Raw genomic sequence first — 17582 nt, forward strand, 5'->3', positions numbered from 1 at the left:
TATCGACTCTGCTTTACGGGATAGAACATGGACACTTAACGCTTCGACTATTAAAAAGTTGGAAGCATTTGAACTGTGGGTGTATAGAAGAATCCTGAAGATATCATGGACCGAGCATGTAACAAACAACGACGTCATGAGAAGAGTCAACAAAAGAATGGAAATATTGGAAACCATCATGTTATGCGTGATGAAAGATACAACAGGTAAAAAAGATTAATCGAGTTTGTTGAGCTAGAGAGGATAAGGCGATCGGCCGTTAAGGTGACGAAAGCTATTTTTGGGATGCGGAAAACATTATTTACATTTACATTACTTGAAAACGCTGCGATTTGATCGACTAACCACCGCATTCGCTAGATTTAGCGCCACGTGATGTTTCCTGATCTAAATCGTGCATATTCTTCCTGAGAGTCAAATCACCTTTAAATAAATTTAAGTATATAGATGGAAACGTTAAATAAAATTGGTCCATATAAAGGTATTGTAGTTGAGGGACTGTATACAATCAAAAAAATAAAAAATGTTACCCAAACGTAAAGTAAAGACTAATGTATGCTACATCTGAATGTTCCACTTTCAATTTCATTACCATCTCATATTAAACATCATTTTCTTATTTCAGCTTAGTATTAAGTTCTTTACTGTCACGTATCATTATTAATCAGTGTTCTAAATGTCCAGACCATCGTTATATTTATTAACAAATTTTGTAGTTCCTCCAAATTTGGTGATGGTATAATTATGCTGTGGTCATTATTACATCATTGCTTAAACTCTGCTTAAATTGGCTGTATTAATCAGAGTAGCAAAGGTCAGTTGTTTCGGGTGGGTTTAGTTCAGTTCAAGAGTAATTTTTTTAGTAAAAGTTCTGAAGATTTTTCGCACCTTATCAATTGGACAATTAACAATAATAATGTCTTTGTTAAAATATCATATTGGTATTTGTTGAAGATAAAAAGAGACAAATGCAGCACATTAGAACTTGAGCAATAAAAGAGATCAGAAACAGAAATATACGAGGGCTGATTAAAAAGTTCCAGGACTTATGAGCTTTATGTAAAAATATTACAAAGCATTCAAAATTATTCCCTTCAAGGTCTATTTGCAACGTATAAATTTCTCTCAATGTCTTTTCTACTGAAAAAATCTTAGTACAGTTCTTGTGGAGTGATATTTAGTTCCAACAGCAATTTTTCTTCATCGTTTACTATCGAGTCAAAGATCGCAGTTTTCAGTCGTTCACAGGCTCTAGATCTAATGGACAGACGAACTGAGGATTCATATTTATACCAATTTTTATTCAGAAATCGAAAATGAGTTAGGCAAACTGAACTTGTGCGTTACGTTGGTGTCACCACTTCATTACAGCTTTGGTCTCTTACTCATATTTCTTTCGAACGAAAATTTCTCAACGTTTAAATGGAATTAATACAATTTTTCACTTCTCGTAGTACATTCAACGTCTCTAATTGAAAAAAAAAAAACCAATGAGCAAGGATTTGTCGACTTTCAAAACCCAATCTTGCCTCTAGTGATACATTAAAACGTTTTGGTCACCATCCCCTTTGTTCAAAATTCTCGGAATAAACGTCCAGTTTTTGGATTTAACCAAATGAATTTTTGTATTTATTGGTCATCTCGCTATAGATTAGACGACTATTTGACTACACAAGGCTCTTAAATGTTTTAAGGTACTCTTCGTCAATCGAAGACGATGGCCGTCGTCAACTCATCGTCTGCTGACGACTCAGACCCTTTTTTAAATCTCCTAAACTTTTCATGACATTATGGAGGACTCCAAAATTAATCTCCAAACTCCCATGCAACATGTGACAAGTCTCTCTTAAAAGTTTAATGGAAAACTTGACAAAAACATGTTCTCTTTGTTTCAATCCATCTTGCAAATATCTAAAATTCGTCTCAAAAACTGTGCACTGTGTCCTGAATTTTTATGATCAGTCCTCGTGTCATTCCAACATATAGTGAATGATCATCGTCTATGGGAAATAGAAATATGTATAAGAAAACGTCCAAGGTGCTGACAAAACAAGCAGATCATACAGATCTTTATGTTTTATGAATTCGCTGAAAAACGACGAATAAACTATAGAAAAACTTCTGACACAAATGTTAATAATTCTTTAAAGCAACGACAAGTGGCGTGAATGACCCCCACTACTCTTTAAATGCTTGCCCTGTCATATTAAAAGAAGATGGAGCTTGCAATGATATGTTAAATAAAATCTTTTCACAGCAGAAATACTCAAGGCATGAAAGTATCTATGTACATTACAGAAGTTGTTGAAAGTGTTGAACTATCAACAACTAATGTGTAACAAATCAGAATCGTATTAAAATAATTACAGATTAAATTAGAGTCAAGTAAAACATCAAAATAACAAAACCTCGATGTATATACCGTTTAACAAAAAAAAGGTTATAGCTGGTGAAAGTTGCTAAGGTGATAAGGTAAATTGCATTTCCTGCACTGTTATTATTTTAAAATCCTAAATGGCGTAATTCTTGTTGCTATAACTTAATTTGTATAACCTCTAATATTTAAAATGCGTAATAAACTTTAATATAGTGTATAATATTCATTTTTAAGTATATATACTTACCCAAACTAAATATTTTTTACGTTTTCTAATACATTTCAAAATACTTTCACTGCTTAAGTTGAATTTTCGAGCTTAATGTACTATTAAGTAAAGAAAAAAAAAGGAGTCAGGTGTGGGGCCTGACCAACTATTTGCCTTTAAATAGAATGACCCTGAACTACTGTTTGCTCATAAACGAAGAAGCTGCATCAGCGTCCTCAGTGTCTTCCTAGATAGCTTTTTCTTAAGGGGGTTGTTTAGGTTATATACTTCTAGGCTTCTACACTGATGTTTTTGTGTCAGTTTGTATGTGTAACTGCCTTTATCGCAGCTACCAAGTCGAGTTCTCCACACTTTTAGATACAAGATTAATGAAGAACTATTACAGGTGCTCGAAGAATTGAAATAACCTTTAAGAAGTTCATTAAAAATAAACCCAAAGAACGCAAAAGTATTTAAAAAAATGATGTGACATGTTATAAATATAGTAAATATCACAAATAACCAAAAAAACGGAATGTAAGATCACTTAGAACATGGTGTAGGCAGATTCTGCAAACCCAAACAAAAAAATTGGTCTATATTGGTATTAATAATCACTTTGGTGATTACGAATGACGAAAAATTGCTAAGAAAAGCCTTAGACAATAAAATGCAGAGCAGAAGAAAAACATGGAACGCCAAATGCAGAAGCAGATGCGTAAAATTTGACGGACGTCAGAACTTAGGGACGAGTGGCATGTGATTTATAATGTTAAGCTCAAGGCCAAATTTGCCTTATTCACAGAAACAATTTAAAAATATATAAAGATATATAAAAACAATACAAAAATTGTATTGATAGCTGTCGTAATTGTTTTTGGACGTCAAAAAGCGACCTCCGTGACATATAAGATAAAAAATGATCATATAGGTTCACTTTCTAGTAAAAGGACAAATAATCCTGACAGAAAAATAGGAAATAACAGTGCAGCAATTGGTCCAGGAGCAGAAACTGAATAGCTTGAGTGTTTATCATGATTTTTGGTACGTTTTCGTAACAATTCAAAGAACTAATTGACTGGCGTAAATTATCCGCCACCAAAAAGGCAGAACAGATTTTTATCACTAAGAAAAGCTATGACAACGTAATTGCGGGAGTCCAATGGAAAAATAACAGGTGATGAAGGCAATCTTGCCATAACCAAAGAAGATAAAAAGAAAGTACGGGAAGAGTACTTGGAGAAACTTTTCCACGACCTTACAACAATACAAGAACCCACCATTGAAGAAAATTCAGGTCCCGAAATCCTACCAGAAGAAATAACGGCAGCCGTCAAACAAATGAAGGATGGAAAGGCAACGTTAGCGTTAAACTGAAAGGAAACTCCTTATTTGGTCAATAAGAAGGTATTTTTTCCTAAAAGTAAAGTATCTGGTCAAAATTCTGCGTTTGTATTCACGAATTGGGGTTTGGACTAGTGCCTTAGTTGTCGTGGTCCCCCAAATAGCACGACAATAAGAAATTTGTTGTCCAATTTCAAGATAATCAGTGGATTTGGGCGTTGCTAAATTGGAATATGATTAAAATAAGTAGTATATTGAGCAAAAAACATTGGAAAATAACATAAGTTTGTGCCGAAAAAAATATAGTGTTAAAAAAACTGTCGACTTCTTCTCGTATACACGAAGTAAGAGGGACTGGCAAAAAAAGGGTGAAACCAATTAAAAACTACAAAGTCTCCTTGTCTATTACGTATTGCAAATGACCAATTTTATTATCCAATGTGATTTTAGTGATAGCATAATCTCTTTGAAATCGATCTCTGAAGCCATTTGGGACTATAAAATAATATCTGTGCATTGTACAAATTATATGTTTTAACTTTATGTTTTTAATGAAACAACCATAAATCTCTAACATTGTAATTTAAACAAAAATCTTCGGCGTATAATCTTTTTTAACAAGACAAACAAAAGTATCAGATAAAAATATGTTTGCATTGACTAAGCATGCACAAATTTTTCATAATTTGCTGTGTTTCGTATTAGACGAAATTTTGAGTGAAAAGTACGAATAATAAAGAAGTGATTCTTCTTCAATTACAAGTGATTCTTTTAGCTTTAAGGGTTGATTCATACTAATACCCCACTTTCGGTCCGATATCGATTCGATAACGATTCAACAACACGATATTATCCCTATTATAAATCTTCACATCTACAGTCTGTTTTGGCTTTATTTTTTTTAGCTCGTTGCTTGTTATAAATACGTTTATCAAAGAGAATCTCAATAATACATAGATTGATTTTTATAGGTTCTAACGTTTCATTTTAACAATTCTGATTTTAATTTATTTCTAATTTAATAAATATCACAAATGAAATATTGTAATGAAAATTTAACCCAACCAAAGAACAATAACCTGTCTTTATATTATAAATACTGAATAATATTCGAGAACTTCAAGTAAACAATCGAAAATTCCAGATGAAAACTCATTGGCGGTTTCCGTATTATCGCCATTGGCCACTCATAACAGTTGCGCAGTCGTTCTGGAACTTCTGGTGTACAGGTCCGTCTCGAGCAACAATATCATATTTTTATTGCTATAATCTTTCCAACAATTAGACTTTTCAATAAATTCACTCGTACTCGTTAGGAGGATTACAAATGTTTGAAGACAGTTCAATTCACCTTCGGTAAAGGTTCTTTGTTTCTTACGCAGGAATTGTTTACTGGAACAAGGGAAGAAAGGGATAGTATAAGAGCATTTTGAACATAAATTTTTACATAATGCTATTTTAATAGCTGCCTCAGCCCTAAAGATGGAAAAAACAGTCTGAAATACACTGAAAAAAACAAATCCAAATCCTATATATTGATCCATCATTGCATATTTGAGTTTAACTTTGATCTGCTTTCTGCTTCGTTCGTTATGACTTTCAGGCAAGCCACAAAAATATCTGCCAATTTGTCGTAAAACTGCCATGAATTAAAGTTTACCAAGTAATCCTGTACTTTCGATGAAGGCCAACTGCTTCCTTGTTGGGAGTTTAAGGATCTCATATGGTTCAATTTTTGGTTGGTTGACGTATATATACCTCAAATCACTAAGCGAATCACATTCGTGTATTGCAGTTTCTTCATGTATTGTTAGGTCCTGTCATAACAAAAACAGTTCTGTCACTGTTTTTAACTGTAGAACTACGATTATCATATTCAAGCACAAGGCTACACAAAATTTTACATAGGACCAGTTCATCGATGATTAGAGAAAGGTTACATCCAGTTACATGGATTTAATTTATATTTACTTTTCAGTATGATGAGCCAGTAAATTTGCAGATAGTGACAGCTGCAAGCCTCTATATTATAAGATCGAAAAGTAGATGAGTAGAAGTAGAAATGAGAGTAGATCATAATGTAGCAGACTTTAGTACAGCTCGGAGAGGACTAACTTGCCTGACTTAAAATCCGCTCATATTTATACATTAGGTGTCGGTAATTTTTAAGCCAATGGGAACAATGCGAGTTGGCGCGTTTATTGGCTAGAGATTGATGACACTATATACCGATATTCCTTTTAGCCATTCTGTTAGGGATAACAATTTTCCAAAGCAGTCTCTCTAGTGTGAACTGCCGGAAAGATCAAACTTACAGTCGTAGACCGGCACAGTCTGTAACACTTCTTTTTTGTCGTTTCCTGATTACTGAGGATCGTGATTTCTTCCAATATTCTTAACAATGTTTTTCCATTGGTCTTTATCTTAAATTGGAGATTTTCTTACCAGCCACTGTCACTCCACCGGCCCATCTATCACTCCACCGATCCACTGTTGCTATATTGGACTGGTACAGATTTTTAGTAAGTGTCACCAGGTGCATTGGTGTGCTCATTTCTATTAAAATGGACCATAGATTTATCCAGCTTACACAATCTAATGCCTTTTGGTAGTCAACGAGCCATATAATCATAGGTACTTGAAATTCTCTAGATTTTTCAATGAGTTGTCTCAGGTTCAGGATTCGTTTCCGCGTACCTTTACCCTTTTCAAACCGCGCTTATTCCTGAGGTATTTGGTAATGTAGATAGGTTTTTATTCTGTTTTTGATGATATGCAACAATACTTCTAGCATGTGTTCAAGTTTGAGATTTAAATTCTCTGGTAAGGAGTTTGATCTTCTGGAATAAATCTCTCGGAGAAGTAACCCTTAGTGTAACTCTTAGTACAACTACAAATTACCCGAAAATTAGAGATTTTGGCCAGTTGACCTGAAGGTAAACTATAACTACTTCACTGGAAGTAATCTTTCCATTCAAATGAGAAACCAGACATGTAAATCAAAACCAAGCCATTAGAGTGATAAAAAGGATATCTATTAGTACTAAAAATATAATGCTTGTCGTCATTCTTACCGTACTGGGTTTTTGGCATTTTTCACTATTCACCGCACAGATTGACCTTGGTCCACTTCTCCTCCCTGTCCCTTCCATACTTTCGTACAAAGTTTTCCTCTACTAAGGCTCTCTAAAAACATTGCTAAGCTATTCCAGTTTTCTCGACTGTACAATAATGTTTGTAGGAGAATATCAGGCGGGATTCAGGCGTGGACGTTCAACCATTAACCAGATCTTTACAGTACGACAGATCCTCGAAAAAGCGCAAGAGTTTAACATAGCATAAAGCGGCATATGACAGTGTCTTAAGACCAAGTCTCAAAAAAACTCATATGTTTGATAAAAGTGACAATGGCGAAGATGCTATCATCAGTAAAAATTAAAAACGACTCGTCAACCCCATTTCAAATACATAGGGGGTTAAGGCAGGGAGATGCGCTGGCGTGTCAGCTTTTTAATGTCGCCTTAGAAAAAGTTGTACGAGACGCTAATTTAGATAGCAGGGGAACAATATTTAATAGATCAGTCCAAATTCTAGCATATGCAGACGACGTGGACATTATAACAAGAACTAGGGAGAGAACTGCGGAAATCCTAACCGAGCTAGTAGCAGCAGCAGAACGAATGGGGTTACAGATAAATCAAAATAAAACCAAATTCATGGCGACTAACACAAACACAAGAGCTGGAAATGTTGACACAAACTTAATCATCAATGACCAAAACTTCGAAGCAGTCAAAGAGTTCATATATCTAGGGACATCGGTTAACCCCAATAATAACACATCTGAGGAAATAAAAAGGCGAATAATAATTGCAAATAGGTGTTATCATGGTCTATCAAAGTACTTAGCTAACAAACATCTGTTTCAAAAAACTCTTATAAGGCTGTATAGAACACTGATAGTCCCCGTTCTCATATATGGATCAGAGGCATGGACGCTAACGAAAACAGATGAATCCGCTCTATCCATTTTTGAAAGAAAGGTGCTACGCAAGATATTCGGAGCGGTCTGTGAGAACGGAATATGGAGGCGTAGATATAACTTTGAACTGCAGAATATCTACAAGCATACGTTTGGTGGTAAAGATATTACCACTATAATTAAGCGAAACCGCCTGCAGTGGGCAGGACATGTAGCCCGGGCCCCTGAGTCAAACATGATAAAAAAGATTCTAACAGCGCAACCCGTGGGAATGAGAAAACGGGGTAGACCAAAGCTGAGGTGGATGGACGGAGTAACACAAGATGCCGAGAAGATCGGAGTCGGCAACTGGAAAATGCAAGCGAGGGACAGAATAGAATGGCATAGAAAACTTGAGAAGGTCGAGGCCCTCTAAGGGCTGTAGCACCAAGATGATGATGATGATGATGACAATAATCTTTGTAGGTTTCAGTATGAACAAAACCTTTCGTTGTGGGTTAATATTTTTTAAAAGGTGTTGGTAAATTCGTAAGGTTTTCTACGAGTATAGTGACGATAAAAATTTAGTCGACCTAAAACTTAACGTAATGTAAATGTAATAATGTGTTTCTTGTTCTGTAATAAAAATACACAGCAAGTATAATTGTACATTTTAGAAAATAAGACTAACATTTAAATGAATATATATTTTGTTCAAAAGAAATGTAGAGATTTATGGTTGATAATTAGTAAGCTTAAGGAAATACTTTGGTATTATGCATGTACTGTACTGACATTCCTGTTCTTTCCAGGGCGATACATCTGGAGATTACAAGAGAGTCCTTTTGGCCATTCTCGACTAATTCCACAATTAAACCAAAAAGCACTGTAATCTTAGATACAACTGTACGCCTTTACACTAAAAAAATAAATACTAGCTTTCGTCATACTGCCATTAGAATAAACTCAATTTTTGATGTTTGCTGTCGAAAGTCACCTACATACACTGAGACGCTATATTCGTTTTTATTTTGAGTGTAGCCTAACTTATGTTTATTTCGCGGTTGCATTAATCATAAATAAAGAACCTGTTGCCTTCGGGAGCCGTCAAAGGTTTCGAAATGAGTACAAATTATCGTAGAAGAGGATCAAATCACACCAAATATAAGTTAGATTATGTTCAAAGTTGATGTTCGTTGGTTTACATTTTTCTCAGTGTACACGTATTTTTGTAAATTTGCAGGAAGCTGCTCCGAGCGAGTTAAAGTACGTTTTCATACAGCTTGTGTGTTACGGTTAATAAAGTCCATGTCACTCAGGTTATCGACGTGTTTCAGAATATATTATATAAGATCTTTTTATTAAAACAAAAAAAACCATTGTTTATTATATATTATACCTATTTAATTTAGTTTAGAGGCCTTAATTGTTATAAATATATATCACAGAGCTTTAAACGATGTTGTTTGATGTACGAATTTTAATTTTTTGTCTTTATATATTGTAAGTTTATAGAGAGAGGGTGTAGGGCATGTTATTCTACAAATACTACTTTTGAATCTTTTTATATAAATATACGTTTTCTTCATCTTTTATAAATGTTTGTAAATGTGCTTTATTTGGTGCTTAACAGTAAAATATGTTGAGAAACTTTTACGAATTTTATTTACCCAGATCTGATTCCTATGCACCCGCTCCTGAACTGTCTATAAATGGAAAATATCTTCAGTTTGTAACAAATCTTGGGAATAACAACCTAAATGAGCGCCATTGTAGCAAATGTAACAAAATAAAATTGCAAAGTGAGCGACTAATGAAGAAAGAAAGAAGAAGATCCAACAAACAAAAATTGAAAACAGTAACTAACAAACAAAGTGTGAAGAATCTTTACCGGAAGTAGAGATTTGGGCGCTAGGAAAATGCAAAGAATAGACTTCGCCAAATTGTGACCTATATATAAGAAAGTTAACATCAACAGAAAAGAATTCAAGGCAACCACAAGACAATGCAGAAGTCAGAATGGCGACCTATTAATAACAAGGAAAGATGTATTGAATAGATGGGTGGAGTACTTTAAGTAGGCACTTAATATAGAGGAAGAAGAAGAAAACCTTAATGACGAAAGAGATGAGGTAAGGGGAACAGATGAGAGGGAAGAAGAACCACCAACGATTCTTGAAGTTAAAGATGCAGTTAAAAAACAAGTCAGAAACAAATCACTCGGAATAGATAATCTCCCAGCTGAACTATATAAAGAATGATACCATAATGGTATTACAGCAGCTGATAAAAGAAATATGGACACAGAAATCCCTCCCCAATTATTGGAATATTGGAATACTTTGCACCATACACAAAAAAGGAGATATCTTAGAATGCTCTAATCACAAAGGAATTACGTTTCTAAATGCAAGGTATAAAATATTTTCCACAGTGCTACGTCATCGTATGGTACCATATGCAGAAGGAATAGTAGGAAAATATCAGGCTGGGTTCAGAGGTGGTAAATCGAAAATTCATCAGATTGCAACCATGAAACAAATTATGGAAGAAACACTGGAATATGGCATTGATAATCATCACATATTTATAGACTACAAAGCAGCCTACGACTCTGAATAGAACAGAAATGTTCAAAGCAAAGAAAGCTAGGAATACCAAATCAGTTGGTAAACTTAACACATATCACAACCACTGATTCAATATACAATAAATCGGTGCAAATCCTGGCCTGTGCTGATGATATCAGTATTGTTGGGAGAACGGAAAACGCTGTACGAGAGGTGTATGTAACATTAAAAGAATCAGCTACAAAAATGGGTTTAATAATTATCACCAACAAAACAAAGTATATGAAAATAAGCACGCAACCACAAATCCTACGACCACTTGTTATAGAAAACGACGTCATCGAAGCAGTAAACGAATTTGTATAATTGGGAGCGCTCCTTAACACTGAAAATAATATTACCGCAGAATTTGCACGACCAACAGATGCTATGTTGGGCTCAATATCCTCGTTAAATCCACAATTATATCGAAAAATACAAAAATAAAACTCTACAAAACAATAATACGTCCAGTCTTAACATATGGTTCAGAGACCTGGACTCTAACAAAAAATAATGAAAACATGTTAGTGTGTTTCGAAAGAAAAGTACTAAAGCGAATCTATGGAACAGTGAATGACAATGGAGTATGGAGAAGACGATACAACTTCGAACTTTATAGAATATACGAGGAACCTGATATCGTAAAACACATTAAGATATGACGTCTAAGGTGGGTAGGCCATGTAATGCGGATGGAACAAAATGACCCAGCTAGAAACACGTTCGTTGATAGACGCATTGGTCAGAGAAGAAGAGGAAGACCTAGAACAAGGTTCCTTGATAATATCGATGAAAACATGAGAAATATAGGAATACGTGCTTAGTGGAGAAAGGCCATGGATAGGGACGACTGGAGAGAAATTCTTCACGAGGCTAGGACCCGCGTAGGGTTGTAAAGCCAAAATGATGATGATCACCTTTTGAAATTGGTTGACAATTCTCTTCTAGTTAGTAATATATGTATTATATACAAATTAAAACAAGGAAGTATCTTAAGGAGATAATTCCTAAAATAGATTGTTAATAATTCACCAATTGGGGAAGTACCTTGAAGAAAACTAACAAATTCTGAGCCGTTAATTACCCTAATTTTGCCTACTTGACTAAATTACAATATTTAGTCTACCAAATCTAGATGTCAAATCTCTACATTTTGAATATTGGAAATCTAATATAGACCACAAATGTACAAAGATGTATTGTGGATTGCCTACTAAACAGGCGAAAAGAAATAAATTTTTATGGTTAAGGATAAGAACGAAAAATAACGTATGCCGTTACAAAGTCGCATTGTCACCTGTTATGTATAGACTCACGCTAGGATATTACAAGTTTACACCTGCTCAAGCTGTCGAATCCATTACTTATTAATCCATTAATGGTCGAATCCATCACTTATGTTCATTAATGTTGTGTAGTTGTTCCATCAATTCTCTGCCAATGTCTCTGTAACCAAATACAACTCATCACTTCCAATCCTCTTGAAATATATCTTATTTTCTCTTTCAGCTCTTGTTTTTTTCATTGTCCTCTCTCCTTTTTTTGAAACCATTTTTCGAAATTCTCTTCTTATCCAAGATTCATACTATTTATGTTAATTGTTATCTTCTCTTGTGTGTTATTCCTATATTTCTTATAGTATTTGCATGCATATTATTTTTATCTTTAAAGTCGTAAAAATTTCGAAAAACATTTTTTCATAAATCTCAGATAAAAACAAAGCCATAATATCACGAAGGCCAATGCGTTTATCAAAGGTATGTCAATATTTGGACAATTCTTTAATAGTCATTTTCACTTGCATGGTATCTTTTAATAAATAAATCACTATAAATAGAAATATAATTTTATTAACAATTCAATGCACACAAAAACATTGATATAATTTGATTAAATAACAAATTATTTAAATATTATATAAAAACGTCTGCTTTGTACAACAAATAGGTGTTTTGTCGAAAGTTTGTTGAAGCGTATCTAATAGCATATTATTATTTTTGTTATTTCAATTTCTCAATATCCAAGTTTTACTTTCAATTCAGATTTAAATTGGTAAAATATCTTCATGTGCTTGATTGTAAAAATTCAAGCTACTATTGTTTTAGAGATACACGACAGAAACTGTGGCATAATGTTGTAGGAAGCGCATATAATCTGTTGTTAAAAATAGAAATTGCAGTCTATATGCTTGTAGATGACCAATAACTTGAAAAAGTTGACAAGTTCCATTAAAAATGAAAGAAATCAAAGAGTAAAACGAAGGAAAGAAAGAAATCAGAAGTAACACAAGGGATTGTAGTCTATTTGGTTTTATTTTTCATTTCCCACTTTTCGAGAAATTTATATTTTTATTTATAAAATTACTTCAAATGGGTGGAAAGATGGGTCTTGGTCGTAAAAGAACATTTTGGCTTTGTAATCTACGACAGTGGTTTATCTAATCTTTGTTGTCACTCTGCAGAGATGAATTAGATAATGGTAGCTAAAAATCAATAATGGACATGGTAACTAAAAGTGATGCCTGTAATTTAAAAATAAGTAATGTCCACTTCAACTGGAGAATAGAAGCATAGGACTTTATAGCTTTTTGGTAAATTTTCTGCAACAGAACACGTTTTTGTTTTGAAGATCGAGCTGCAGCTGGCTTTAATTTCTATGACGGCGTTTCTTCTTCGTTCGTTTTGAATAATTATCTTTAAAAGTTATCGCATCTTTATGAAGTAAATATCTGGTAGAAAATATGTGTATTAACACGCTACAACAAATTCTGACAAAAACTTTAATATCAAATCTCGTGAAGGTAAACGATATATCAGCAAAATGTTTAAATGTTCATCATAAAATTGAAACTACCTGATATTTAAAGATATTTTTTTAGAACTGTCATGGGAATATGAAAAAACTTTCTTAATGATTATTTCTGAATTAGTAAAAAACCTATTTTCTTACATCTACTAAAAGTTTACTAAAGATTTTAGTTAATTTTTTGGATATATTTAAACAGGATGTAGGTCTTTAAGAGCTACTATTATGTCGCAGTTCTAGTCAGCCGTTTTTCTATAGCACTTATCTATTTAGATTGCCTCACCGTGACTGTGGCGACAAAGACGACAAATACTGGAGAATTACTCGAAACATTTATAACAATTAAACGGTCAAAATCAATGTAGAAGATCAGTTAACTGATAAAATCATAATATAAAGAGCACTACGACAGGAATGTATTTATTCCTATATAGGAATGTACCTATTGGTGTGAGTGCAAGTACACAGAGATAGGGTCAACTGATGGTAAGCGCAGACGACATCGTTAGTCTTTAGGAAAGTTCTTTGGAATTTCGATAACAATAACATGATCAGAATCTCATTTATGTCTTATAAAAAAGCTTCTACTGGCACTAGAGTTAAAATATTTGATTTGGTCACAACATAAAAGGACTGGTGGATATATGACATGGAATTTGATATGAATATAGTTTATTTGCACGACTTTTGAATATTTATTTTGAGTTTTTCGTCAAAGCAACTCTGAATGAATCAGAAACAGGTATTAAGAGTAATGTTCCAATGCAATTACTAACCTATACACAGGAATAAAACCTATTTTGTGTGAACACATTGTTTTGCAATGCAGTAGCGGATTTGGAGATGGTAGAAGACCAGAACCAGAGAATGAATTAACATCACCACTCACAGCACATTAAATAATGGATGCCATTAAAGCACTAAAGAATAGCAAAGCCTCAGGTTTTGAGAACATACCAGCTGAAATTTTCAAAATTGGAGGACACCACTTTTAGATAGTTTTCATAAACGAATAACACACGTGTGGAACACAAAAGATATTCCAATAGACTGGAAAAAAGCAATTATATGTGAAGGGAAATGCAGTCAGCTGTAAAAACTACGCAGACATATCCTTACCTTACTCTGTGTGAGCTATGTTTACGTGAATTATAAACAGGAGATTAACTAAAATTAGCACGCTGAAAGAACTTAAATGAGAATCAGAGGGAAATCGGTTTAAAAATGAATTTAAGTAAAACAAAAGTAATGACAAATCAAGATATCACAAAAGTGTCGGAGAGTATATCTACCTAGGTCACACGATCAAACTGAGTAAACAGATTCTAACGGCAGAGATCATTAGAAGAATCCAAATGACTCGGGCAGCAGTAGGAAGACTCAGTGTGAAGAAAAAGGTATGGAGTTGAGGCCGTGATGCTTACAGAGTTATCAGAAAGTCGATTAAAAGGGGCCATCACTGAGAGTTTCTCCATATACATATGAAGACCCACGAAGAGGATTAAGGTGAAATATGTAATTGGAAGAATTGCGCAAACGGAATGGAGCTGGGTAGTATCTTCTCGTCCGCATATCCATGCCGTGCTTTGCTTTGAATCAATTTTGGTATGGATTTTAGGTAGTTGGTTGTAGCTAATCTTAATAAAGACTAGCTATTCTTAGAGTACAATAAAAATATCAATTTTTTGAGTAGGAAAATCAGCCTCAGACTCTAGTGGGCTGGAATCCGAGCAGAACCACAGCAGGAGGGCTTCCAGAGTCTAGACGATTCTCTGTGGGAGCCTCAGAGATCCGCAAGGCACACGGTATAGATTGTTGACAACCAAAAAGACCTGCAAAAGATCTTGATAATCGTGTATATAGTGCTGCTATAAAGCTTTACGATCCCACACTATAACCTAAAAACTTTTGTTGTAATGAATGTCTTCAACAACAGTGACAATTTTTCAATCTTCTTGGATTTCTTTGGTAAGTTTTTTATAATGTGTCATTCGTCTTTTTTTAATTTTTTTTTATTAAAATAATTGCTATAGATTAGAAAAATATCATAACAACTTTGATATAATTGATATCTCTTTCTAGGATTAATTTGAAAAAGTTCAAGAACTACTAAAAACTAAATTTTTCTAAAATTCAAGCGTATAGTTTATATGCGTAATTTTGAATAATTTTTCATTAATATCACCTCAAAAATGTACTATTCGTTGGGTTATATTTTTCTTTTCTATATCTAGTTGTAAATAAGACTGAAATAGGAGGTAGCAAGTTGATAGGTCTATGTTTCTATAACATCTATACAAAGTTTGTTCTAAAAGGTAAAAATGATGTTTTTCCTAGATATTACTTACATGGTTCTGAAAGAGGGAGGATGCTGCAAAATTGATCAATAATGTTAAGTCAGAGGTAACGTGAAAGTAACGCCATCTTTATGTACATCAAGTAATTATAGTTATGTATTTGTTTTTGCCTTATTGATTAGTTGCACTCACTTTGACATTACTGGAATATGGTATATATTGTGTGGCATTGACAATCAAGTAAAACTTGAGACGTCAACAAATTTTAGCAAATAATATACTGGACTGAAAGTAAATATTAAATAAAAAATGTTTGTAGGAATTCCAGTTTTTCCGAGATGTTTTATGAACAGCTTGTGTTGCTTTTATTTTCTATGAAAATAGGAATTTTAAAGGCCACTAGAGTATGATAGACCAGCATTTCTATGTCTGATTGGCCTAAAGAAAGCGTTTGACTTAGTAAGACTTAAAGATGTAATTCATCTTCTGTATAATAGTTTTCCTAAATATTATAAAAACTATCGAAAGCATCTACCAAAACAACAAAATAGAAGTAAGAATAGATGGACAACTTCCAGAATCTATATAAACAGGCACCGCAATAAGACAAAGGGACTCATTGAGCTCCTTGCTCTTCAATTTAATCATGGATGAAATCATCAAAAGCGTTAACAAGGGAAGAGGATACAGAATGGGAAACAAAGAAATAAAAATACTCTGTTACGCAGACGACACAATATTGATATCCCAAGATGAAGATAGTCTGCAAAGGCTGGTCCACAGATTTAACAAAAGAGCAATAGAATTTAAAATGACAAATTCATATCAGAAAACTAAAACAATAGTAGTCAGCAAAGAACCAACCAGATGTAAAATAGAAATTGATGGCATCAGTATTGAACAAGTATTAAAATAAAATACCTGCCCAGTTATGAAGACCTAAACAAAGAAGTGAGAGATCAAGTACAAAAAGCAAATAGACTGGCAGGATGCCTTAATAACACTATATGGCGAAACAGATACATTAACACTGAGCTAAGGTCAAGAATTATTAAAGCCAGTGTAAGACCAATAATGACATATGCCTCAGAAACAAGACCCGACACAGCCACAACGCAAAGGCTACTGGAAACTGCAGAGATGAGAGTACTAAGAAGAATTACAGGAAATACGCTGAGAGATCGAAAGAGAAGTGAAGACATTTGAAGAAAATGTAGTGTACAGTGTATAAATGAATGGACACAAAATAGAAAAAACGAATGGAATAACCGCATAATCAGAATGGAGGAGACCCGTGTCGTTAAAATAGCAAGAGGTAAGAAGTATTGGACGACCGCGCAAAATATGGAGTGACAACCTTCGATAGAGGTATTAATCCGCCAATGAACAAGCCGAATTGTTGATAAAAAGGAAGAAGAAGAGGATAACAGGAATTTAGTGGTTTAAGCATAGAATAATCGAACACACATAGAAGCGACAGAACGGTCCAAAAGCGTGTACCATTTTTGTATACGCATGCCCGATTCTGGTTGTATAACTGTCAAAAACACGTGCTTATTCTTTAATTCTGGTTGTTTTCGATAGTCCGTAGGCGTCTATGGTAAATACTCGTCACAACAAGTGCATTTGACCATTTATATAATTTATTTATAGTTAAAAGGTTATAGTTATAGTTTATAGTTAAATATATAAGTTTATAGTTATAGTTTATAGTTAAAAGTTTAATTTATATTTAAAATGTCTGGATATATTTGTGCGATTCGCGGATGTTCATCTGTGGCAGGAAAAGGAATACGTTTATTTAGATTTCCTAAGAATAATAACAGGTAATTACTATTGCTTTGTAATTATTATTAGTTATTACATAATAGTATTGGTTTGACTTTCGAACAGTAAGCCAACTCCGACGTGTCTGTCCGAGCTATAAAAAATAAACTTTGGTCTGCCAAGGGATAGTTCAAAATGAAAACATTAAATT

The 17582-nt window shown here is 33.8% G+C and overlaps 1 protein-coding gene across 4 annotated transcripts in view; it reads left to right on the forward strand.

Annotated features, from left to right (window-relative positions):
- Positions 1-9541, forward strand: part of AnxB9 (Annexin B9) — a 75163-nt gene extending 65622 nt beyond the window's left edge. For 3 of the 4 annotated variants that reach the window (XM_072542596.1, XM_072542597.1, XM_072542598.1), the window contains exon 7: positions 9134-9541. In XM_072542596.1, the coding sequence (XP_072398697.1) occupies positions 9134-9190 (57 nt within the window). In that variant the 3' untranslated portion in view covers positions 9191-9541. Of the gene's footprint in view, positions 1-8702 lie in introns of all 4 variants that reach the window. The other variant, XM_072542599.1, reaches the window with a different exon arrangement.
- Positions 9542-17582: the final 8041 nt, after the last annotated feature.

This window comes from Diabrotica undecimpunctata, chromosome 9 (assembly GCF_040954645.1).
Source record: "Diabrotica undecimpunctata isolate CICGRU chromosome 9, icDiaUnde3, whole genome shotgun sequence".
NCBI classification, from domain to species: Eukaryota; Metazoa; Arthropoda; class Insecta; order Coleoptera; family Chrysomelidae; genus Diabrotica; species Diabrotica undecimpunctata.